The 27518-nt window shown below is 30.6% G+C and overlaps 1 protein-coding gene across 1 annotated transcript in view; it reads left to right on the forward strand.

Moving 5' to 3' along the window:
- The window catches only part of LOC129231176 (mitogen-activated protein kinase kinase kinase 13-A-like), a 58011-nt gene that overhangs the window by 22204 nt on the left and 8289 nt on the right, over positions 1–27518 (forward strand). The window contains 8 exon segments of the mRNA XM_054865423.1: positions 626–809; positions 4465–4656; positions 10520–10595; positions 10597–10679; positions 16792–16950; positions 20697–20805; positions 24263–24489; positions 26775–26891. Coding sequence (XP_054721398.1) covers positions 626–809; positions 4465–4656; positions 10520–10595; positions 10597–10679; positions 16792–16950; positions 20697–20805; positions 24263–24489; positions 26775–26891 — 1147 coding nt within the window.

Below are 27518 nucleotides of genomic sequence, written 5' to 3' on the forward strand. Positions count from 1 at the left end.
TCATTTATTTATTGTTTTGTTTCCTATTCATTTATTCATTCATTGTTTTATTTGCTCATTTATTTGATAGAAAATACCTGTAATAATTGAATAGAAAATATTTAATTCGAAACATATTTTATTTTTCACTTTGTCCAATGAAAAAAAAGAAGTGAAAATTTTTTACCTTTTTTGGAGGTACAAATTTACCACCAAAAATAGAAACTAATGTTTCCATGCAAGTTCTATCATAAAATATATTATTGTTTTTTTACGTACTGTAATTTTCAGAAAAAAAAATCAAATTTTCCATATTCATATTGAAAAAAGTAAGTTATTGTTACTATTTCACTTTGCCCCACATTCCCCTTCATAATAGTTGCTTCTTTTTTTTTGGCATCATACAGTGTCCCATTCCTTTTTGGTGCACCTTTTTGATGCCTTTTAGTGCCATGCAAAACTGAAGTTGCCCTCTTTTATGTAGAAATGCGCTGCTCTTTTTAATTTCTACAAAGATTTCTGTGTATTCTATCCAAGTATAAAAAATTTTCTGTACCACTTGTGATATACTAGTACAGTGGCTAAAGTGAATAAAAGATTCCTAGTTTTACATTTCTCATAATATTTTCAATTTTTATATTTCTAGATAACTGGGAAATTCTTTTTGAAAGCATAAGAGATCTACAATTTCTGGGTAGTGGTGCACAAGGAGCTGTATTTTGTGGAACATTAGATAATGAATTTGTAGCTGTGAAGAAAGTGCGGGAGAAGAATGAAACAGACATAAAACACTTAAAGAAGTTATCTCATCCGAATGTTGTTTCTTTTAAGTAAGTATAGTATGTATTTTTGATATTTAATGTGATAATTTAAAAATAATTTTAAGTCTAAATTTGAATAAGAACCAAAACTAGTGAAGGCAAATTTTTATAACTCAGAAACATGTGATTGTAATCATTTTTGTAAAGTCCGACAGGGTTCGTACGCTCCGGGAATTCCGGGAAAACCGGGAATTGTCAGGGAAAATAACACTGTCAGAAATGTCAGGGAAAAGTCAGGGAGTTTTCAAATTTTGTCCTCCAAAAAATTTTTTTCCATTTTTTTTCCCAAGGAATTAAGTACTATGAGATCTAGTCTTCGTTTTTATTGTGATTTCACGAAAAAAATTGTAAATTTTTATCTAAACCGACGCTGACACTTAAAAACTGCAATCGAAAAATGAACGTTTTTTTCACAACGAAAAATGCGCCAAAAGAGCGAAGATTTTCTTACATGGAGTCAGTGAGGGGAACGCATTTCTTTCTACTGCCTAAAGTTTTAGATGGGTTGCCACAACATTCTGTTCGGTTCAGGGTTCGTACGCTCCGGGAAAACTTGGAATTATCAGGGAAAATGACTTAGTCAAAAATGTCAAGGAATTTTCCAAATATGTCCCCAAAATTTTTCTTTTCCCAATTTTTTTCCCAGGGAATTTCGTTTTATAAGATCTAATCTTCATTTTTATCGATGTATTAAAAAAAAATTGTAACAATTTTAAAGCAATGAAAAAAGTGGCGACCCAAAAAATCTTCAGCAGCTGCCATTTTTGGCTCTCAGTAGTTCCCAAAGGGAAAAAAAAATCAGGTGAACAGCAATTATGCAAACTCAACAGGAAAGAAGACAATTTACTGCTTCGGAAGCACAACCTGTAGATGGGAGGGTCGATCGGGGGGAAATCGTTTTTTTTTTGATCGGAAAACCATTTCAGCTACGTGTGAAACGTAGTCGCCATCTTTGGTCATTCACAAGATGGAAGTAGATACGCTCCAAAAATGCATAAGTTTCTAAAAACAAAGCAGAATTGGATGTTTTCTTCAATTGAAAACTGATGAAAACAACAAAAAATGGTCTGCAAATTGTTTTTCTATTATTATTTGTAATAATTTTCTTGAGAAATGAAAAATTTTGTTCTTAAAACTTAATCTTATCCTCACTGCCTCCGACGTAAATGTGATAAAAACTTTTCAATGAATTGTAGTATCATGAAGATTTATTATTTTTTAATTGTCTTCATGCAACAAATTAAAAAAAAGTTATTTCTTATTTTTGGGTATAGCCGCCATATTTGGTCATTCCCAAGATGGAAGTACACAAGACTTTTTCAAGTGCCTAAGTTCCCGAAAACGGCATTGGATGTTAATTGCAATGCAAACTATTGAAAACAACACAAATTGTGCCCTTTTTTCCAGATAATTTGTAATTATTTTCTGGAAAAATGCAAAATTTAATCTTCATACCGTTTTTTTTGTTTTAATTGATTTAGACTCTTTTGTGCTAAATACTGACTATTTTGCTTTTATTGTAGTTTTTTAAGGATTATTAATTATTTATTACTACTTTTATACTACAAATCCAAAAATCTACTTATTATTTTAAATTTTTCACTTTGTCGCCATATTTGATCGTTTGCACAATGGAAGTAGACTTAAACTTCCAGAAACAGAATTGGACGTTTATATCAATGTGTAATATTGAAGATAACATTAAATGTGCAAAAAGTTATGAATTTTTGAAAATTAACTATTACTTTCTGGAAAAGAAAGTTTGAAATTTTAATGTAAGCATCCTTTAATATGTGAAAAAAAAAAAAAGATTATTGGCATTGGCCTATGATTGGCGGAGTTGATTTTTGTTACTATGCATTACATGGTATGCCGATTGATGCAACAAGTTAATCATATTTACACTGAAATTTAGCATTGCATTTTGCTCAATATGTTTCGTGTAACCTACTTATAAGAAAATAAAAAGTATTGTAAACCAAAAGCGTATGCTAAAAGGTTGCTGCAGGACTACAGCAAAATGCTATAATGTTACACGTGACATCAAAGAAATGCTAAAATAAGTTGAACGTACTCTGTTTTCAACAAATAGTAAACAAAATAAAACAATTTTGAACAAAATTTTTAAAAAAAACTTAAAATTTTGCCAGAGAAAACAAACGAAAAAAAAAACAAGTTTTTTTTCTAAGGGGAGAAGTTTTAGTTCTTCTGCATCGCTACTTTAAACAATTTTAATTATTTTGAAAATATTACTATTTAAACTTAAATTTTGAATGAAGCGAGTAACCTGGAATTTTCTAAAAAACAACCTGGAAAACCTGGAAAAGTCAGGGAACTTTTTTTAACCAAAAGTGTATGAACCCTGGTCCGACAAAAATTTGCTTGGCCAATTCTCAAAACATTGATATTCAATTTTTCATTTACTATAATCAGAGATGAGATTTCTCTGGCTTTTGCTGAGTTACAGCTTTTTCTGTTGGCTTTTTGAAACTTTCCTCCTCTTTTTGCCTCTTTCAGGCCTCATAGCGCTCTTTTTTTCCTCAAAAATCTAAAAAGATTCCGTTTTTTCTTGATTCTCGGTCCGTTTTCTTATTTTTTCTAATTTCCCCCCTCAAATCTTCATCCTCTGCGATATCTGACAAAATCATATGTTTTGAAATCATGCCAATGAGGTCAAACGCCAAAAAGTGTATGCCTCATTTGAGGTTTTAATCTTTTTGCATCCTGTGAGTATTTCACTCATTTTTTATGTTGGATGGTTTTTAACTAAATGCTGCCTTATATCTGCTTATTTTATTCATCATTTCAATAGTATTTTAATTTCTTGAAATTATTTTAGAAAAAATTGAGGAACAAAAACGTTGAAAAAATTGAAAGTTTATGAAAAAGTGATAACAATAAACGAAGATGCTGATTACAATATCCGACTTTTTTAACGTGTGTTAACATACAAGTGTTCCGGGACTGGGCGATTCTGATAACATTAAGTGAAAGATAACATTAATTGTGATCACATTAAGCAGCACCTACTGTATATGGAAAGCTTTATTCTGCTGGTCATTTTTATTTTTTGATATTTCAGTATCAATGTTTTCTACTCTTTCACTGAACCTTTTTTTTTCTTTTTTTTTAATACATCTAATATAATCTTTTTCAACTTAGTAATGTTAATTTTTTAAACTTTCTTACAAATATATTTCTCCTCAATGTACTTTTCATTTATTTTCACTTTAATTTTTTAAAAAATTACTTTATATTTTCAATTAAATTGAGTGATTTTGTTGAGTATTTAACCCGTGAAATCCAATGTACAGTTTTTAACTTTAAATTAAAGTTTGTGTTTTGATTAATTACAGGATATTGTTGCTACTCAAACAAAAGTATAATATTGGATTTTATTACTTTAAAATATTTTTTCTTGTCTTGCTAAAATATAAACTTAATCCATTTATACCTTCAATATGAAGTTTTTAGCCAAAAATTGCTTTCTTGTCCAATGTCATTTTGTTGTTGTATGTTTAATATTTGAAAACCAATAAGGCTGGTTACTTTTTATTATATAATACATTGATGCAGTATATTACTGCTGTTTTATTAAGAATATTTCATTGTTATCCAAAATAAGATGTTTATGCCTTGAAATTCATTAGTTATTGTTTTCTAGGGGAGTGTGTGTTCAACCACCATGTTTTTGCATTGTCATGGAGTTTTGTCCATCTGGAACCTTGCACGACTTATTACGTCGTGGTACTGAAATTCCACCTAAGAAAGTTATGGAATGGTCTAAACAAGTTGCAAATGGGATGAATTATTTACATACCCATAAAATTATTCATCGGGATTTGAAGTCAGAAAAGTAATTATTGAGTTATTTAATTTATAATTCTTCATTTGAAAAAAAGTATTTTCTAGATGTTATAGAGTTTGAGTTTCTCTAATACATGATCCTAAATTCAATAATGGTGTATATTCTTCATAATGTTCACAGAAGGTAAACAAAGCCCTCAATATTGACAAACTAAGTCAGCTTATTGCTTGCTTAGTAATTAATGTTATTCAAGTGGTTTTATAGTATTTTTTAAAATGTTCAGTTCTTACTTTAATAACTTTGTTTCTATAAAGCAATTTTTTGTGTGTTAAAATCAAAATGCTATGTTAAGATACTACTAGAACCATTGAAATATTAATTTGTTTGCATCATAGACATAAGAAACCGGTTCGCTGCCACTCACTTACCAGATGGATCATCCTACGGACGTGCACATGGGAAAGTGATTCTAAATTGAATTAGACTCTGCCGTTATTTTCTGGGCAAAGATTTCAGCATTGGAGTAGCACTCCCTTTGTATCTCAGAGACAAAACTCAAGTATAACAACTTCATGTTTAACATTCAAGCCTACAAGAAGATAGAGAGAGCGAGAGAGAAAAAGACACAAACATCTGAGTAAAAATATAAGTTGAAGCTGCTTAAATATCTAATATCAAAATGCAGAAGTTCATCATTCTTAAAAGGAAATGTTAAACTGATTTTGCAACAAAGGAAAAGCATATTAAGGAATGTTAAAATTTATATTACTGTCTCATAGCTCACATGTGTAGACAATTTTCAACGTATATTAATAGTCCAGTTGTTGTCAGTTGAGGGGGGAAAATCAGTGCCTTCATGATATAAAAATATAGTTCAAAAGAAAAATTCCAAACCTAAAATTCAAATGAAAAATTTAAAAAAAAATTGAAAAATTTTTTAGTTTAGGCAAAACAAAAGAATTAAAACTAAAAGAAGAAAAAATGTTATTAGCCAATTATGTGTAAAAAATGTTCTTTGTATTTTTGTGAAAATAAAAGCTTTAAGCTTAGTCCAACATTTTCATTGGAAATTTTCGCAATTGAAAATGCATATGATAGGAAATTAATTTGATAATTATTTCCTGCGTTGCAATTTTTATTGTTTCTGATCAGAAAGTGACTGTGGGATTTCCAAAAACAATGTACTTTATGGCATTTTTGCTAAAGTAAAAATATTTCATAAGTTGTACATTAATAATTTAAAGTATTTATTCTGACTGCAAGTAATTAAATCATTGTTATTATGACTTCAAACCCATGTTACATCAATTTTGCTTGCTTACATTTCATAATTCATTACCCAATTTATATATCCACGCTAATTTCAATTCCCTTTCTTTGAAATGATGCAAGAAGCCATAGCCTCGTAGCGATACAAACTGATTTATCAGTTATCCATAAAACCCATATTTTAATGTTTCTTATGATGCAAAATTACAAATTAGGCAGACATGAAACTTATTTTCTGTTTTTGTGTTACAACTGTCACTATTTCAGTTCAGAAGAACTAAAAGATTTTGGCACGCATTTTATCAAAACTAAATGTTTCATGAAAAGCATTTATTCAGAAGTTCAAAGTTCCTACAAGGAAAACTATACAATGCTTATTTGGAGCTGTGATTGAACGTTCTTGCCCACAAGTTGAGGGACCATCATTGATTGAAAAGGAATCAATTTTCTACCACAAGATGTTCCATGTAGTCAAGTGAGCAGACGGAACTGGTTTCTCAAGTCTGCTTTACATTAGTGAAACTGTTTAAAAATAACTTCTTTTTTTAATTTAAAATTTCAAATAAATAAAGGAAATGGCTAGAGTTAATACACTGCTTGACACTGAAAATGCAACACCAAGAAGGAGTGCTCAGAAATTTATGCAAATTTTAGAGTAGACGTACATCACTGAGTTATGTAAATGATGTAAAATGCGCAGCTCTCCGACGCACGTGAAGTAAGATATAAGGGAAGGAACTTGCAGAATGGGCAATATTCATGTCGTTATTTCCGACTGGAAAATTGACGAAGAAATTTTGTTTTTGTCTTGGAGGATACGTGTGACACGAGAAAATGCCAGGCCGCCATCAACGAAGGCACTTCCAGCAGATAGACGAATTTATGAGGGGTATGGTGATCGGACTAAGAAGGGGAGGTTGGTCTGTACGTCAAATCGCAGCTGATACCCACATGGATGTGAGCACGGTGCATCGGCTGTGCCGAAGATGGTTGGAACAACGAAATATGGCAAGATTGAGGGGTGCAGGGGCAGCCAGAGTGACGTCATAACGCGTGGACCGACGCATTCACCAACAAGCTGTAGCAGACCCACAAGTCACTTGTTCCCCGATTCTGCAGCAGGTGCAAGATACCCTGAATGTTTCTGTGTCAGCTAAGAAGACTGCCATTGACCCCACAACATAGACAGCAACATTTAGTATGGTCCGGACTAGAGCGACATGGATGACAAAATGGCGAAATGTCGTGTTCTCAGATGAATCCCGCTTTTGTTTATCCAGTGATAGTATGTGGCGTCGACGTGGAGACATCTAATCCGGCAGTAACTGTGGAACATCCCACCGCACGACAACTTGGCATATTGGTTTGGGGCGCAATTGCGTACAATTCCATATCACCTCTAGTTCGTATTCAGGGCACTATGAAGGCCCAACGATACTTGGATAGTGTACTCCGACTGGTGGCAATCCCTTACCTTCAAGGGCTACCTAATGCAGTTTTTCAGCAGGATAACGCCCGTCCACACAGTGTTCGCATCTGCCAACATGCTCTCCAAGGCACACAGATGCTTCCCTGACCACCATACTCTCCTGACCTGTCACCAATCGAACATGTGTGGGATGTGATTGGACACTGTTTGCAGACTGCCCTGCCAACCATTTGCCTCAGAAGACGAACTGTGGCAAATGGTTGAAAGGGAATGGAGAGCTATTCCTCTGGACACCATCCGCACCCTTCTTGACTCTATGTCTAGATGTGTTTCTTCGTGTATTGCTGTCTGCGGTGGTCCTACATCCTACTGAGCCGACGCCTTTCTCGCTTTGTATTCTGCCTATCATTTTGAAATTAAGATCATTTATTATTCCTTGCTGTCTCTTCTTTTTTCCAAATTTCATCAGTTTCTGACCACTTCTTCTTGGTGTTACATTTTCAATGTCGAGCAGTGTATATAAATAAATGGAACAGAAGAAAAGTGTGTTCCTCTAACTTTTCCCCAAAAGTTTGTATTTAAAAAATATCAAGGACTCTTGTAGTTTTTCTACATGATATCTTGTTTCAAATAAACAGGGTGAAAGCACCTGGAGAAAAATCCTCAATGGATTGTGTTGCTGTTGGTGAGTCCATTGATAAGCTCTGTGGGGTTAGCAGAATAAAGCAGTTAGACATTCCTCAAGAGTTTTAATTTTGGTTTGGACCAAAAATATTTAAACAGTTTACAAGTTACAAAATAAGTTACAAACTGAAACTGGAATTTTTGAAATAAACCACTATAACTTCCTTGTCAAATAATTTTAATGAAAAAAAAATTAATGTTTTTTGATTGGAAATAATATATAATTTGGATTAAAAGTTTTCTTCAAATGAAGTATTTTAATTCTTATGACATTAATATCTGGACGCATAAGTATAATCCAATAAATAAAATATTTGAACCAAGTATTTTTCTTTTATCTGAAAACAACTCCCATAATTCAAGAAATCTTTGGTCCCCAGCATTGTGGATTAAAAACTATACTATACTTGATACTTGTTTCTGCAACTGTTATGTTATATAAAGTCAAACTTTGATATCTGGAACCTCCTTACCTCAAAACCCTTGAGATGTCTCAAAAAAAAAAAAAAAAAAAAATCTCCCCCATTTTACATAACTTCTATACATTTCTTATCAGGGTATTTTTTTGGGGGGGGGGGGGGATGGTAGACTCCAATTCCTGGATTTTGAAATGTCCAACTCCAACTTCGACTCTGGCTTTCTTCTTTTTTTCAATTTTCCCCCCTCATGGGAAAAGAAAGAAAAACCCTAAAAAGTGATTGAATTATTAGTTCCTAAAATGCATACAACGTTGGAAATTCAATTTGAAAGTCTATATTTTTCCAATAGTTATGATTTATAAGGTAAGATTACTCAAAACCCCCATTTTTTGAAAGAAAGAAGCTTTTTTGCAAAAACTCTGAGTGATACCTATCTGGGAGTGGGGGGGGGGGGGCATCCCAAGGTAATTTAAGAGTTTATAAAAAATATAAATACTTACGTTTCGAAAATTTTTCCTTCGTAAATCTTAAATTACATTTTCTCTATAAAATTTCAATGAGAATAGAATACTATGTTGCTGGGAGGGAATGGGTACATACTGTTGCATCAGAGCAACACATAGACATCTAATCTCAGGAATAGCATATAAATATCCTGCTGTTGCTCTGAGGCAGCGATATGAATGTAGAGCAAATTTTACACAAAATGTGGCAGAATGCAGCTTTTTACGAATAGCTTTGAAACTATACTTATGTTTCTTCTTCTCAATTTTGAATTTAAATTTTATTGGCTGCGTTAGGATTAACCTTAATGTAAAGATTTAAAAACAAAATTAACTTCTATTGAGCATTGTAATCAAGAAATCATATACTGATTTTATTTAATACCTTTTAATGAGAACCAAGTTTATGGAATAGTCTTGAGATTAATAAAGCATTTGTTATGTTTTATTGCATCTTTTGGATAAGTGCTCTCTCACCAAAACTTATTTGATTCTGCTGCCCTTTATAAGTCTCTACCCAGGCTTTGAGCCCCAACTTCCTCCAGGGATACATTTATTTTACTATTTTATGACTGAAATCAAAATAAAAGAATTATTATTTGAAAGTGATTACTTTTTTTTCAAGAACTTCTTCTACTTACAAAATATTAGGGAACAAAATATTTGTGAACAGTTACTATTAGTTTAAGAAAGTTATAAACGCAAGTGAACTAGCGGGTTAACGAAGGTAGCTATTACAGAAAGAAAGTTTGATAAATATAGAATCTAGCTAGTTTCCAATGGCAGTTATTTTCTTATCAGTAGGTCTTTATACATAAATTAGACCAATTTGCAGTTGATTTTTTTTTTAATGTAAGGAGAGTCGGTGAAAATTGGAGAAAAAAGGAGGTCTGCTTTGGCATGTTTTCTAATGAATTCTGAGTTTGGGATTCCAACTCCTTTACCCCAAATTCAGTCCAACTCACCGACTCAACAGCCCTGTTTTTATAGTTATCTCAAAATTAATTTTTCAAAACCCTTCATAGGTCGAAATTTTCTCCCAGAAGCAAATTCTAATTGCTGTTTTTCCTCTCCAATTCTTCTAGTAGAACCAGTTCCCAATACATCATGCTTGTAGTTATTGACCCCTATTTCCTGGAAAGTATAAGAATAGGGTGTTGGGATGTAATAATAGGGAATGTGGTTTTCAGAGAAATTAATAAGTCCTTTTATCTGTTTCACTGCAAAGGATTCTTTGCAATTTTCTTCAAAGCATGTGCGCACTTTGTGGGCAGGAGTTAATTTTTTGTAGCTGACCAGTTTTCAAGCAAGGAGAGCAAAATGTGTTCCTCATCATTCTATGTTTTTAACTCCTACAAAATGGCTAATGTAAAGCTAAATAATTGAATGTGCCAAATTTTGTTCCTGTCCTGGGGATTCGAGAAAGTTGTACTATATTAAGGTTGACTTGAAAAAAAGGCTGGAGGGTTTATACATTATTGTAAAAAAGCTTAGTGGTTTTTTTTTTTTTTTTTTTGTAGTTACAGCTCTGCTTTTAAATCTTTTTTAATTATTGCTGTCTTGATATTAATCCTTTTTATAATTTGATATTAATGTTTTTCCTTTAGCATTTTGATTGGTTATAATGATGTTCTGAAGATATCTGATTTTGGGACTAGTAAGCAGTATAATGATAAAAGTGTTTAAAATGTCATTTGCTGGGACTGTTGCATGGATGGCCCCAGAAGTCATTAGAAATGAAGTTTGCTCTGAAAAAGTTGATATTTGGTAAGTAAAATGTCTTAATAATGGTGGATGCTCTTCCTAAATTATTTCATGCATTATTTAAAAATAGGTTGGACTAGGAGAAAAACATTTTTTTCCAAATTCATAGTTTTATGTAACTTTTCAGCAGTCATGTTTTGTACAAAATTTGAAGCAAAACTTAAAAAACTTTTTCTGCAAGTTTTTAAATGCAGTTTTGTCTATTTGAATAACGGTCGAATCCTCTAAATGGAGAATAGCCATTTTGACACGAAAAAATATACTAATAAGCGGGATATTCCATTAATCAGAATCAAAATAACACATTACATTGGATTGGTACATTGAAAATGTATTACATGAAGCAGGTTATTCTTTAAACCAATATTATAATAAGCAGGTTCTACTTTACTATATTGAGTTACATTATTACAGTTTATCAAATCCATTTTCAAGATTAATTTGCTCTTGCTAAGGGGGAAAAAAGAAACAAAATAAAGAAAAGAACTGTTGTATAAAGTTGAGCATGCCTTTGTTATGTTAAAATCTGAAGCACTCCTGTTGGAAAATAAAACAATGACTATATTAACCATTCAATTCCACAGTCCATCCACTTTCTTCCCAACATTTTAGCGAGGTGTCTAAACTGATATCACAACCCAAGAAGTACAATGTCTTCAAAAAGAACTTTTGCTGATAATTTAAAGATTGAGCCTTGAAAATAAGTTAGCCTGCAAGAACAGAATGATATCTTGGCTTGCCCATGTATAGTGCAGCTCCGGTTAGTTGAGCTGTGACCTTGACTATGTTTACCTGTTTTAGGAGAGTTTAGTGAAAAATAGACGCGTTATTGGCTCAGATTTTAGTTGGAATACTTTTGAAAAACTATTAAGAAAGTTTCTCAACTCAACTCAGCACCAATTACCCCTCCTTATTTTCTGAAACAGAGGTCAACATTGTCAGAGTCAGAGCTCAACTTTTCAAAGCCTCACAATAGTTCCTGTTTAGCTCACACTGGTTTGAGCTAACCATCACAGTTGTATATGGTGTAGTATTGCTTGAGGAAAGATATCCTTTTATCTTACTTGTTTCATTTCTTGTTTAATGTGGCATGCATTTTATTTATCATCACACTGGGTTGTAGATAGTTTGACTCAATTTCAGATGCTCTAACTTTGTGTGTAGAGGATTCAATAACAGTTCCTCCCACGAGCAAACAAGAGTTCCTTGTTAAAGAGAAATTCTTTTTATACTGCAGCTTGTAAGCTGATCAAACTGAGACCATTAACTCTCTTCATTTAGCATTAAAGTGAATTATTTTTTATCAGAAGTAACTGAAAGATGAAAGATATTTGTTTTATTGTATTTTTGCGGTTTTTTTTAGAAAGAAATCTGCTTCTCTATATCTTTGTTATGCTGCATCAAATCACAAACCATCCTGTGAAGAGCGAAAAAATTATTTGTTTTGGTAAACTACTTGACTTGTAGTAGTGGTATTTTAAAGAAGTTCTTGGTGCAAATCATTTTCATCAACAGTAGTAAAGTCTGCCAATGTATGGATCATTACCAAATGTCAAATGGTTGTTTCAAATTGTATGTTCTGTTGTGAAAAAAGGGACTATAGTTACGAAAAAATCACAAAATCTCAAATGACTTTCAGTAGTTTTAAATATTGCCCCTTTGATTATGGCAGGTAAAATACAAAGTTGTTTAACCCTATTTAGGCACCCTATTATATAAAAAAATTTAGTTAAGAAAAATTTGCAATATTTTAGTCGGTAGAAGTGCATTTGATGAAAAGTATTAGGATGTGTTTTTGCTTAAGTTAAGCTATTTGTGCAACATCAGCTACTAGACCTGCAATTTGCATTTGGGAAATATTTCTACCATTTTATATTTCTAAGTGCCTTTTCACACCTTATAAAGGACCAATAAAGAATTTCTAGCATGATACTTTATGCCTTTGCAGTTTGTTTTGTTACCTTGAATTATTTGTGATCTACTCTAATATTTTTCTGTTACATAAGATATAGAGGATATAGGATATTCAATGTAATACAGAACAGATATCTCCTTGATTATCTAAAGATAATCTAGGAGATGTAGTAAAGTGAAAACTAAAGCTAAACTTCTGTTTTCCTTTAGTCGTCATCAGAAACTTCTTCTCTAAAATGTAAAAAGCTCTTAAGATTCAGGCATACACATGTAAAGAAAAATGCTAATATGTTTAGGAATACTAGTATGTTTTGACATGTTATTTGAGACCTTCCTTGTGTCCATGGTACGTTTTTCTGAAAAACTAGTTTACCCTAAGTTTTTAGCAAATTACTTGTGCTATGTTTTGTACAAAGTAGTTGTATGCAATTTGTAATAAATCAGAAATATTGCCGATGCCATACTTCAAAGCATGTTAATTATAAGCCATTATGTGAAAAAGAATATTTAGATGGGATGAAAAAGTATGTACTACCACCAATGATAATATACAGATAATTACATTTAACTGACTGCAGTGCCCTGCTACAAACTGTAAATATTAAACAGTGTTGAGATAGTGCTTAGAAAGTGCTAAAAATCTACATTTCATTCATCTATTTATATTTTTTTGTAGTTAAAGTAAATATAGATGGGCTATTCCTTATAAAAACCCAAATATTTTGAAGAGCATTATTGTATAGAATATTGCAGAACATTAACCAGAAAAAAAGAACTCAAACTGCAAATTACAGTAATATAATTTGATAAAGAACCATAACTTAAAAATGCTTACACAAAAATTATGATAAAAGTAGGATCTGGAAGTTCAAAAATGAAGAAATACAAAATAAAATGTAAAAAGCAAGGTAGTAAAAGAAAATGCTTGTTAAGTAAGCAAACAAGAAGGCATGAGTCATTAAGTAAAAAAATGCTTGGAAATGACTCATGCCTTCAATTTCTGAGTGCAAAAGAAGCGAATTTCTTCGAGGAAAAGTTTAAACCAGAGAAGAGGTACATGGACACAAAATTCTTTATTCAAAGCTGTGAAAATGTGTCATCAGAACAGAAGTAAACTTGCCTAAATTTAAATATAAGATGAATCCTAAAAAGCTGGTTAGCTCCAAGCAAAGTGATATCAATAGACAATGTTGGTAAAACTTCCTGGATCAATTTACAAAACTATTATTTTTTCATCAGTATTTTTCATTTTCTAAAAGCAATTAGTATGAATAATATGAAAATCCCGAGAAATTATTTTATGTTTAGACAATTATTTTTTCTAGATTTTACTATTTAAAATATTTTTCTTTTTTTTTATGCTTTACATTTTTGTTCTCCTGAGGTAGAAGGTTATTTTTTAAGTCTGAACATAGATCAGATTGATTTTTCTTCTTGAATCTGATGGGGTATTGAGAGTGTTCATAGACATAAATATGTACCACACCATTTGAATGTTCTGATTTTTTTTTTTTTTTAAGTTTCACTATAACAACTGAAAGCATATTGTTACCACAGAATAATAAAAAAACCAGAGGCTCATCTCCTCATACTGTTTTTAGCGCCTCTGTACAAGCACCACCTGTTGAGGAAAATATGAACAAAATAACAAGAAGAAACATAAATTTATCTCTTGGCATACTCTATGATGATAAACATTTTAAATTTAGCACACGCATACTCTTTGATGGTATTGTTTTTGTTTAGAAATTGATAATGTATTTTATTTCAGCAACTTACTCATTTTGTTTGCTTAGCGCTTTTGCTTGCCTAACTGATTTAATGTTCTTTGACAATTGATATTATTTTTTGTTATTCTTTAGAGCATTTTTTTAACCCTAAATACTTATTTTATCTCAAAACCCTTGATACCCCCCCCCCCCAAAAAAAAATCCCCTGCATTTTCCATAGCATTTCCCATAGTTATCTCAAAATATATTTTCGAAACCCTTGATGCGTCAAAAAATTTCACACAGAACAAGTATGAATTCCTTAGAAATTAATAGTTTGACTATTTTGCAGTATGGCTTCAGGAAGAGTAAATAGTGTGCTACTAATTTATTGCATTTCTATGACTAGGCTTTAGATAACAAAAAGTGTGTAGGTGTTGTTTATATTGATTTCCAAAAAGCTTTCGGTAAGGTATTGCATGTTGCTCTACTAAGCAAGCAAGCTAGCTGATATAGGAATAGGAGGGAAAATTTTACTTTGGGTTAGGATATTGGCTGATTGGAAGGAAACAAAGAATATTTGTTATGGGAAATCATTCTAAAAGGAGTGATACTTTAAGTGAGGTTCCTTAAAGATCAGTTTTAGGGCCATTTCTGTTGAATATTTTTATGAATGATACTCATGAAATTCATTCTGGAAACTCTTGAACTTGTTTGCTCATGATGTCAATGTTATGGAGGTTGTAGAGAATAAAGAATGAAAAAAACAGCTGCAAAAGGATTTAGATCAAATTACTAAATTGGCAGACAAGTGGGGTATGGCAGTTAATGCCATACTGCACTTATTTTTTAGCCCATAGTTAATGTTGGGTAAAGTCAAGTGCTACATTTAGGTCCTCGAAATAAGCATACCAATTGTTATTTACAGGGTTCAGTCATTAGTGAGACAGAAATTGTTATTCATCTGGGTGTCTCAATAAATCAAGATTTCAAGTTTAATCATCAGTGGAGAATTGCAAGTAACAAGACCAATAGAATGCTTGGATTTTTTAATAGATTTGTTTCCGACAAATCTGTAAAGGTTTTTCTGCCTTTGTGCTAAAGTTTGGTAAGACTTCATTTGGAGTATGCTGTTCAGTTTTGGTCTCCTTATCTTAAGAAAGATATTTCTTCATTGGAAAGGGTTCAAAGAAGGACTACTATGCTAGTAATTGGACTTTCATCTTTAGATTATGATACCAGACTTAAAAGTCTTAATATGTATAGCCTAGAGCAAAGGGAGTCTGAGGACATGGTGTAGTTGTTTAAATTTATCAAAATGAAAAGTGTTAATAGGTTAATTTTCACGTGGAAAGTATGACAAATGATCATTGTCTCAGGCTAACTTGGAAGTAAGGGAAAATTTCCACATTAGTAGGGTTGTGGCCACGTGGAACAGCTTACTGGACGAGTTTGTAATGAGAAAGGTGGTTGGTTGCATTTAGAGGGCCATTGACCTTCATTGAGGACTTATAAATTGACCAGCCTAGCTGGGCCCAGAGCCTGCTGCTGGTCGTCACATTTGTATTAGTATCAACTTCAATTGCAGTGTTTTTCTTCGACAATTTTTGTAGTAGAAACAGTTCCGAAGACATTTGCTTGCACTTTTTCGTCCTTTTTATTGGAAATTTTAATAGGAGATTGAGCCAAGATAATAGGGTAGTGTGTATGAGAGGGGTACTGTAGTTTTTTTTTATCAGTGTTTTCCCCAGAGTTTAGATTTTTTGCTTTTCTTCCAAACGTGTTGCCCACTTTGAGAACAGAGGGTCATCAGTTTTCAAGTGAAAAGATTTTGAATGTGCTATTGGTTAAAGATAAAATTAGGATTTTTAGTTTTGTAGAATAGAAAAAAAGTCGACATTACCATTCGTTCCAAAAATCTTTCTAGTACACTTTTTATAATAATAAGTGTTCAGTCAAGTTATTGGGAAAAACTATGCAGAAAGAATTACTGAAAAATGAAGGATCGGAAATCTGCTTGTTCCGAAACAGCTAACAATCCAGTTTAACAATTTCTAGTAACCAGTCAAAAATTTAATATCAGATCCTGTTACATCAAAAGAAAGATGTAAATAAATTTCAAATCCAATAAAAGGTTGAAGATTAACTTATTAATCATCATGCCAAAAGGTACCATAGCTCATATGCATAACATATACATATCTTATTGTGAAAGTTTCTAATGTAATTTTTTCGAACCCTCAATAACTCCAAAACTCAATATTTTGGAAATTTATTCTCTTCCCGAGATATTGAGGTTGTAGTGTACTGCAATTACTTAAGTTTTATCAATGGACTTAATGTCCATCTACCATTCTTAAGTAGGGGAATACTTTTGGGAAGACATATTTTATATGAATTTTGGAAAATCATTCTATGGAATATTTTTTGGTTGAATCTTTATTTTATGTTTTTAAAAGTCTTTTTTTTTTTCTGTGTCTTGTGCATTTTAGGTCCTTTGGTGTTGTATTATGGGAACTATTAACATGTGAAACACCCTATAAAGGAGTAGACTCTTCAGCAGTTATATGGGGTGTTGGAAGTAACAGCCTTCATTTACCAGTTCCTTCAACTTGTCCTGATGGTTTTAAATTACTTCTTAAACAGTGCTGGTAAGTATGGATTTTGTTGAAACCTTTTTTTCATTCTCAATCAAAAAGACAATGTTTTCAATGTGATATTATGCAAACTAGAAAAGGAAAGTAACCTGCAAATTTGTTATTTTAGTTTATATTTTATGTTATTTTTGATTTAGTAATTTTTCATTCTCATATTTCTAAATAAAATTAAGTGTTATATTGATGTATGCATTGTTGAAATAAAAATATTGCTATTATTTGAGAAAGGCATTTTAATAATTCAAACCAAGAAACAAATGTTAAAATCTTAGATAAATCAATACATTACCTAATCCTTTCTTAAAAATTCTTGGAGCGTTTTTCGCTTGCATTTTGTTGGTTAAACTTATATCAATGCTATAGTTTTTTCTTAAAAACTTTCCTATGTCTGTCAAAATAGTTGCTTAGGAGCTTAAAAATGAGATTCATCATGGCACCTTGCTAACTTCATTCCAGGTTTTCCTCTGTGATCTCAGTAATGGATTTTGAACAAATGACTCAATTTTTTCAAAACTAGTGTCAAAGCAGTGATGGGACCCAGGCAAATGAGGTTTTATGTGTTGAACTATGAGATCTAATCCGATTTTTATTTAGATGCTATATTTCTAAACTTGAAAAAAACTGAAAGTAGACCATGGCGTTATCTATCAATGCTCTACTGAGGGCACCTATATGACTTATATGCTCATTCATGATTGGTAGAATGTATAAGGTCTTAATTTAACTAATTTAGTTAGTTTTAGCTTTAAAAAATTTTTGTGTTTTGAGTACAATGTCCAGCTGTCATTCAGATAATCTTGTTTAAAATTTGTAGCCATTATTGTTTTTTTTTTCTATTCTTTCAAGGCATAAAATATTTATTTTTATGTGTAGGTCTTTAAAAGAAAATCTTTTTAAAATTTAATTTATACTTGCAGATTGGTTGCATTTTTATTTTGTGAGCCAAAAAACTAGAAAATGTTGTGACGGTATTTTATGCTTTACAAAAGCTTTCCTGTCCCATTATTTTGTCAGGTAGTTTAGGGTAAAATTCATCTAGTATAACTTTTGGGCTTAATTTTTATCCAATTGAAGTATGCTTTTCAAAAGTATTTTTTTATATGTGTTCTTTTCTTTTCATACCACTTTTTTTTTAAACCTTGTATCAGGGTTGTTTGGTTTAAACCACATTGGTTTAAACCAGGGTTTAAACCAAGTGTTTTTTTTAAACCATGTGATTTTTTTTCCAAAAAAATTTTTTTTTTTTTAATCTTCATTGTTTTCCCCCAAATGTTTTCTTAAATTTTACATGCTATTGCAAAGAGTAAAATCTAATTGATGCAAAGTAACCAGCAAAGCTTTATAGATAAATTACAGATTGAATAAATTTAGAAACTTATATTTTTTAAGTTTATGTAAGTTTGCTAAATAGTTTTTCTCTTTTTAAATCAATGCAGCTTTACTATCAGGTACATAAATATACAAGGTAGATCAACTAAATTTTTCTAAAATTACATTGAGAAAAAATCCAAGTAGCTCTTTTTTTATTAATTCAATTATCATTATTTTTCAAACTTATGCATTTCAAAATAGTCCAAAAAGCATATTTCAACCAAAACTTAACTTACTAAATTTGCTTGATTACTTAAGATTTATTGAGATTGATTATGTACCATTGAAGCAATGCATTTCATATGATATATAAATTTTAACGCTAAAGAATATTTAAATGACGAGAAAAAAAAATGACTAAAGAAGTCCAAAAACACTTACAGTGGGCATAAAATTCGGCTTATAAATTTACTTGCATACTTTTTGCATTCCCGATAGATGATGCAGTTTGAACAAGAAAAGAAAATACATAAAATTATGAAAACAGAAAATATATCTGTAACTAAGTGCTCTTATAAAAAAAAATGCCAAATTTTATCTTTTCAAAAAACTTTTTTTTATCCCAAAATAATAAAAACTATCATGTATGACTGGCGAAAGAATCAATAAACATTAATTTTTATGAGTTTTCATCAGAAAAATATGTTAAGAGTATTTTCATACTAAACCTTTTAATTATTCTTTTTTCTTTGACGAAAAAAAATGTATTCCTAAATGCATTAAACCAGGAGAAAGTGTCTACAATGGAAAACATAATGATTTTTTTAAAACCTATACTTGTCCTGCTCCTATAATTGTTGTCATTGATACATTAGGTGAATAAAATACATGATTTGTAACTTCTTTTCTTAAATCTTTAAACAAAATATGCTTTGATCTTTTGATTTTTAAAGTTCTGTTATGTACAGACTTGTGATTCATTTGTAGATAGTGAAAAATACTTTCCATGTTTAAGAATACGTGATTTTAATTTTCCTTTTCTTTTTTTATTTATTGTAGATAGCTATGATTATGAGGAAATTAAAAATTTACAGGACTTCATCCTTGGTTATTTCTAATTCATAATGTCTGAACTATCACAGTAAATTATTTCTTTGATTATTTATACCAGGGCCTATTTGCATACTGTATTTTTTATAATAGTTAAAAGATTTTCAAACAATGTTCTCGTATAGAAATATCTACGTATGAGGAAATAAAATTACGAGATTTTTTCTTAATTATTTTATTAACTACCAAGAAATTAGGTACAATTATGAATATTAAACATTCCTTAACTGTTAATTAATAAAATCTTCATTCTTTTCCTAAAGTAAAATTGTTTTTCTTACAAATAGTATTTAAACCAAAAAAAACCCGGTTTAAACCAAAAAAAAAAAGTTTTTTTTTTGTTTTTTTCAAAAAACCGGTTTTTATACCAACCCTGCCTTCTATAATAAATTGTTCTGCTTAATTTAAAAGGATGGAAACCTGTTGTGATTCCTCAATGTATCAATATTAACTTATTATTTGCTGTATTGTAAGTGATTATATTTTTACTTAAAATTTAAAGTTACCAAATTTTTTAGGTCCTTAATTTATTTCTCCTATCTCTCATTTTTAATTGCACTATTTGTGTGGCTAAAGTTTTTTGCCTCATACCACAGTTCATGTGTTCTATTAAATATTGTTGTTGTGTCAACATCTTAAACAAAGGATTGAGATCAAATTATCACTATACTACAGCATTTAATATTTTGTTTTCATTTTATTTGTTTTTCAAATTCAAACAATAAGCTTAGTTCTGATTTTTTTTCATATTGCATGTATCTTTTAAACTAATTGTAATAAGTTTTGATGCAAAAGCGCCTTCAGGAATTGCATTAGAGCGTATTTTTATGGATAAGATTGGTGCCATGTTTGTGCTCTTCAAACATGATTCCTATAAAACTATAATGTAAGTTTAACAAAAAGAAATCTGAACATTCCATTAAAATTTGCAGTTTTGGAAGTTGTATGATAAGAAAGGAAAGTGAGCAGTGCAAAATTATTTGCTATTGCTTGGTTAGTACTCATATTGTTGTCTCAGAGCAACAGTATATCTAAGTGGATTTTCTGGGAATATATATCTTACTATTGCTCTGAGGCGGCGATATGTACTAACTTTTTTTCCCCGTTCCCTATTCTGTTTTGTTGAAAAGTATTATCGGAAGAAATAAGTTCAACTTTTAAAAGTTTAACATTGAAAAATTTCTGTAGACAGCATACATTAATTTTTTCAAAATGCTCTAATTTAAAAAAAAAAAAAAAAAAACATTTGGTTGTCAATGTGCTAAAACTATCATTTTCTGTATTTATTTTTAAATTATTTTGATTTTTGCTACACATAGGAGTGGGAAACCAAGAAATAGGCCTTCTTTTCGCCATATCATGATGCATCTTGATATTGCTGCTGTAGAAATTTTAAGCACCCCTGATGAAGAATACTTCCAGACACAGGTAATGTTTTTAAATTCTGATCACCATTCTTGATGCCTTTGAAACGGGGTTTGTCCTGTGTTACAAATTTGTTGATACTGATTTATTAATTTGGTTAAAAATGTCTAATATTCAGCTATTGTGTTAAAAAATTAAAGCTTCTTTGTCAAGGAAAAGTTAATCTTAATATAAATTGAACAACAATATCTATGGTGATTTTTTAAATTCACAATCATTTTAATGTGGTACTTATTTAGCTGTGTAGAAATGCGCTTTTAGGAAACCCTTTATGTTTTTTTTTTTGATATCTAAGTTTATTGAAAAAGTTGGATGAAATAATGATGGAGAGCGAATAATTCTCCATTTTTTTCCGAACCTCTTTCAATATTGTACTTAACGATATTTATATTTTACTGTATAATTGTACTAAGCTTCTCTAAGAAATGTTGAGCATTTAGTGGACCTCCATACCCACCTTGATGTCAATCATAATTGGAATCTCACTTCATTTCCATTAACTTTGCATCTTCACATCAGTAGCAAAATTTATAGGGGGAAGACACTGGCAATTAATTAAAACTTCCACACTCCTTCATTTTCTTTTCCCATCAATTTTCAAATATTTTAGTGATAGTCTAAGCAGAGAAATTGCACTAAACACAGAAATTAACTATTTATGTGTTGGAAATAAGTTTTTGATGCCTCTCTGAAAATTAGTATTGTTACTGTATTCTTTTTTATTCTGCATAGTTTTAATGTATTTTAAACATTGATTTTTTTTAAAATATTGCAAAGATTTCTGTTAATATTTTCATAATTTCTATTCTGGTTGAGTAAAAACCTTTTTTTAAGCATATCAATAAAAGCATTTGCTGAACAGAAAAATGTGAATCTTGTTTGAAACTTTCATCTTTCTGCATCCTGTAAATATTTCCGATCTGAAGTTACTTTAATTTTAACCTACAATACAGTCATTGAAAAAAAAAAAAAAAAAAAATGAATCACATTCAAAGACTATTGACTCTTGAGACACATGTGAGGTTTTTTTCCCTCCAGAAATAATGTATTCTAAATAATTCCATTACCTAATTGATGTTAAGAGCCATCTTCATATTAAAATCTGCACCAACTTTATAATATTACATGAGAACCCCCTTTTTTTTCAGATATTTGTGATCAGCATCATCATTTAACTTTGTATACCAAATTTTGGTTTATTTGCTCCAGCCATTGCTTCACTATAAAATTGAAAAAAAAAAAAAAACAAAGAAAGAAAAAATCTTGTAATGTTTAAAAGATTTTTGATGATTTTGCATATAATACCAAAACCACCTTGAATACAGCAAAGATTGTTATTTTATAACTAAATATGAACCAAGCCAACAATAATGACATCATATACTGTGTCAAAAAGAAATTCTAATTTTTATGAATCATTAAATCAATATTTGAAAAATGTATGATGTGGATCCCTATTCTATTTTGATGGAAAAACAATGTCGAAGAGATTTTATATGGGTATTCAAAATTTAAGTTCAAAATATTCAGTAGTTTTTATAATAAACTGAATACGACAATATGCTCTGTTGTGTTCTCAACCAATATCAGCCAACCTCGAATCACAAAACGTCTTTTGTCACAAGAAACTAGAATAAACATATTATCCAAAAAAATTGTAGAACCTGAAGTCCTATGCTAGCTGTGTGAAGAAATAGAATATCTCTAAAATAGCACGGAATTTGCAGATAGCCATGAAAGAAAAGATGCTTTCATTATAGCTAAGTAAAAGTGCTAAAAAGCAGAAATTCAACTCGAAAAAAGCTTTATCACCTAAAACAGTGTAGATATAAATTGTCTGATGAAAGTACAAGCGGGAATTTTCTGTACATCCACACCATCTTTAGTTTGTTGAATTCTGTGCTTTAACCTTAATTTTTAACGCAGCTGTACAAAGTTTCGAATAGCACATTTCAAATTTAAAATTTTATATGCAATAAGTAGTTAATTCATGACACACCACACATCTAAAAATGCAGCACATATGCGTTAAAACTATATAATAATGGTAGAGAAATATGGGGAAAACAAAATTTGTACTATTTGAGAAAATTTGTTGAAAACGTTAAAAAACTGAAAATTAATAAATCTTCTACTCATTTGTGGCTAAGAAAAGAACTGTACCACAAGCCTCAAAACTTTTATGGTAGTTAAGTGCCACCGGTGGCACCTTTTCCACGCAATTCATCATCAAAAATATAAATATACTGTTTTTACTCATTTTGGCTAAAAACATGGAAAAAACAGCATTTTTTTAAAACTTCAACCTAATTGCGGCAGATCAAAAGATTGTCAGAAAAAGTTCGAACTTTATATGTGAACTTTGCTCCACCAACGGCACTTTATCCGCACTACCCATCATCGAAATTTTTAAAAAAAGTTGTTTTTCAGCCCACCCTTTTGCAGATGCTATATTAGAAATAACAATTTTATTGTTTATTTTTGATCCATTTGATCTGTAATGTCAGCATCATGCTTGATGCTATGATTTTTTTTTTCAGCACTGTTGGAATTGTGCTCGGGAATAATAAAATTTTTTAGGTTGCTTTGCTTTTGTATGTTGAAAAGTTTACAATTACTTTGTTCCCAATTAGGTAGCTATATGTGTAAATGTGATGCCTTGTCAAGAAATAATTTCTGCTCAGAAAATGATGGCATTTAAACTACTCTCTTCCTATCTACCTTATCAGCCAAAAGAAAAAACTTTTTGCGGAGCATTATTCACATTCAAATAGGAAAAATCATAAGCGTATTGTCAAACATAACGAATTATGGAATACTGGAAATTAAGTAAATAACTAAACATGGGTTTTTGAATAGAATAAAATTCATTTAAATGAGCCCTTCACTGAAAGTGTGTATGCTGTGTACATTCTTCAGAAAGCTGGAGACAGGAAACATTAGATTTGACGTTATACCTCATAAATGCAACTTAAACTTAAATAAAATTTTCTTATAAAATACGACAAGACATTTGACTGAAGAAAAATTATGCCAAATATTTTCTTTGACTACGGAAAATGACCCCTTGGTAAACCTACTGTTAAAATATTTTTAATGTGTTTTAATTATACCTGTTATGTGCTTATGCTTAGTATGATCAATTTATATATCCATAGGATTTCTGCCATTAATAATTATATTAAAAATAATAATAATGTCATGCTTTGCTATAGATTTATACTTTCATATAAGTATGTAAATTAAATTTAGAAACATGAATATTGTGTAATTTTGTTTTGAATTTTTTATTTTCAGTTTAATTTTCTCCTTTTTTATATTTTGTGATCTATTTTAATGAGTTTCTGAACAATATTTATTTATTACAGTTTAAAACTCGATAGTGATCTTGTTTCATGTTAGTACCTTGTAGGTAAAATAATCTGTCATCAAGAATGAAAATTTATTATTACTTTTTTAGGCAACCTGGAAAAAAGAAATTGGATCTTATATGCAAAAAATAAAAAATAATTCTTGCTATGGTTTGCATGCTGAAGAAGATTTAATAAAGAAAAGGAAGGAGGAGCTAAAGCATGCTCAAGACATACGTGAACACTATGAAAAAAAGTTGGAACGTGCAAACAGCTTATATAAAGAACTCACTACTTGTCTAGTGCAAATTGAGCAAAGAGAGCATCAATTAATGCAGTAATGTTTGATTTGCTATCTATATTTGCTATTATTACATTTTGTTTGACCTTAAATGTTAATTTAACATTTCTGTTGTTGAACTCACATTTATCTAGTCTTGCAAATTTCTTGCACTTTTAAAATCTGCTTTTTTTTTTACTGTTAAGATTATAATATTCAATCAGTGCTTCTCTATTTCATCTTATCATATTTACACAAATGTTTTGACTGTGTTTATTCTGATTGCAACTATTTTCAGATTGGTGTGCTTTGTTCATTTTAAAAACACATGAATTTTATTCAGTGTACTAATTATGTAAATGGTTTCTTATGAGGAATGCAATATTTTACATAGTGTCGCCTCAAAACAACAGTAGGATCATCTTACTGTTATTCCTGGAATTAGATGTCATACTGTTGCTCTGAGTGGAGAATATTATGGCTATCTGTGCTAGGTAGCCACAAACTGAATTTATCAGGGAATCTATGAAAGAAGCAAGAAAGATTACGACCCATTTTTGAAACAATGATAGGCAACTGTATTCATATTTTCACTTTTTTTTCTCTTAAATATTGCTCCAGAATGTGAATTACTAAATTCTATTATTGTTCAACAAAGACTTGCTAAAATAAGGGAGGGGAGAAAGATAATGAGTAACGAAGGGAATAGGGGGAAAACAACTTTTTGTTTTGTTAATACTTACAGGGAAATGCTGCTCTTTCAGAAATTTAAGTGAGCTGAACTCACTGGCTTGATTTTTCATGATTAAGTAAAAAGAGGGAGGGTGAACAGCAGAGAGCAGAAGAGTAAAGGTGAAGATTTAAAAAATATATTACTAAACAATTTTTTAAAGGAAACTTGTTTTTGTTTTCGGTAACGTTTTCCTTACCTTATACAAAAGTTTCAAGACATTGTTCGTCATAAATTAATTAGTGTTCGTGGATTTATCTCTCTCTCTCTCTCTCTCTCCTAAAAAAATTTTAAATTTTGAATTGCTATATTAAAGCTATCTTTGTAGACTTTACACATAAGGGAAATAGTGTAACAATTAGGGGTATCAAAGTATCAAGCAAGAGTTGATCTATGTATAGCCATAAGATGATAAAAATCCAGGCTTTAGGCAGAAGGGGAAATACTGTAAAAGGTTGTCTGTGTTTAAGTATCAAGCTAGAGTAGATGTATAGCCATAAGATGATGAAAACCCAGGCCTTAAGAGGAATTGGGAAAATTTTTAGTTTATCAGGAAAAGTCAGAGAAAAAAAGTTTGCTCTTCCTGTGGCCACCACCCCTGCTATGAAATATGATAATTTGAGTTCATGATCTTGGCCCTAAATTTGAAGAATTGTGATGGTTTACTTTGTACACAGAATATTTCAAATTCTACCACAGAAGGAAATAGCAGGATCATTGAGCTTAGTTTGGCACAATTCACGTAAATGTTGCAAGAAATCACATTTATTAGTTTTGAAGCAATCTATTACTTTTACAACAGAAATCACATGATAATGTACCATCCAATGTTTCTGGACTACTAGCCACTTAGAAAGCATGTAAGAATTGGCGTTGCTTTTTATGCTAACAACTCAATTGAAATAAAGTTATACACTTTATCTGGTGCACTTTATTTGCCGTCTAATTATAAAATTTTTTGTTTATACATTTAAAAAAATTTTGTGTTCCAGTTGTATCCACATTTCATAATCTAAATCTGAAAATCCCCTTACTAGCCCAGTAGAGCTAATTTGAATTCTTTTAATAAAGAAACATCTTTCTGAAACAAGGAGACTAAAACTGAACAACGTACTCCAATTGAGGTCTTACCAAACTTTTATATAGAGTTAGACAAACTGTTTTTGAATTATTTGAATTAGATCTACTGATAAATCCAAGCATTCTATTTTCTTTTTTAATTGCTATGCTGCCCTGTTGATTAAACTTTGTGTCCTGACTTATAAGACACCCAGATCAAAAACGTTTTTGGTTTCACTAATGACCTGTGAATAATAAACTTGAAATATCTTATAAACCCTCTTGGAGCTGAATTTCCCACTCAATACAGCAATAAGAATTACCACAAAATGTTTCTTTTACCACTGCAAGGTTTAATTGTTATAACTGTGTCATGAAATATGAATGGAGTAAGTGTGTTGATTTGAAAAATGTTATTAGTAAAGTTGTGGAAAAAAATGCTTTTATTTTGTAAAATAACTTTTTTCGAGGTTTATTTTGCTTTTTCTGTAATAGAACTTTTAAAAACAATAATAATATATAAATTATTATACAATCTTTTCTGTTTTTTTAGGAGAGAACTAAGCCTGAAGTCTGGAAATAGTTATTTGAGATATGGGAAAAAAAATATTAGGAGATTTTTGAAACATGATCATTTTAACCGAAAAGGGTCACCAAAACATGCAGACAAGTACGTTCTATTTTTACTTTTATAGTTAGTTGAGTTGTGTTTCAATCTTGAACTCAAAATTAGAGCTGTGTAGTTTCACAACTGTGCAAATTGTGTTGCAAAACTTGAATTGACTCTCAATTAGGTTCAGCCTAACCCACTAAGCAGTTCTACCTTTCTTAATGTCTGTTTTGATTACTTAAACTTGATTTACAGGAGAAAATGATCAGTGTACTATTCAGTATTCTTTAGTATGCTTCTGTGTATAAAGAAAATCTCGTTTTGCATTCATTAAAAGTGCATACAAGAAAGGTAGTAAAGGTAATGACACAAAATTCATTAGCTGTAAAATGTAAGTTTTGGAGCAATTGAGCTTTTCTCGACTTCTCTTCACAAATACATCTAGGATATAACTTTGATTCGAAGTTTTTTGTGTTTAATAGTTTTCCACAATGTTGGAAATCAAATTTTTGCAGATGACTAGCTAAAGTTACCAGTTTTTAAAATCCCATCTTATTTTTTCATTACGAATAAGTTTACATAAAATCAGTTTTCTCTTTAATCTTTTTGCACTTTCACTACCAATCTCGAACCAGGACAAAATGCTAAACTGCTATTTATAAAAAAGTTTATATAAATTATTCCGTT

Source organism: Uloborus diversus, chromosome 10 (genome assembly GCF_026930045.1).
Source record: "Uloborus diversus isolate 005 chromosome 10, Udiv.v.3.1, whole genome shotgun sequence".
Lineage (NCBI taxonomy): Eukaryota > Metazoa > Arthropoda > Arachnida > Araneae > Uloboridae > Uloborus > Uloborus diversus.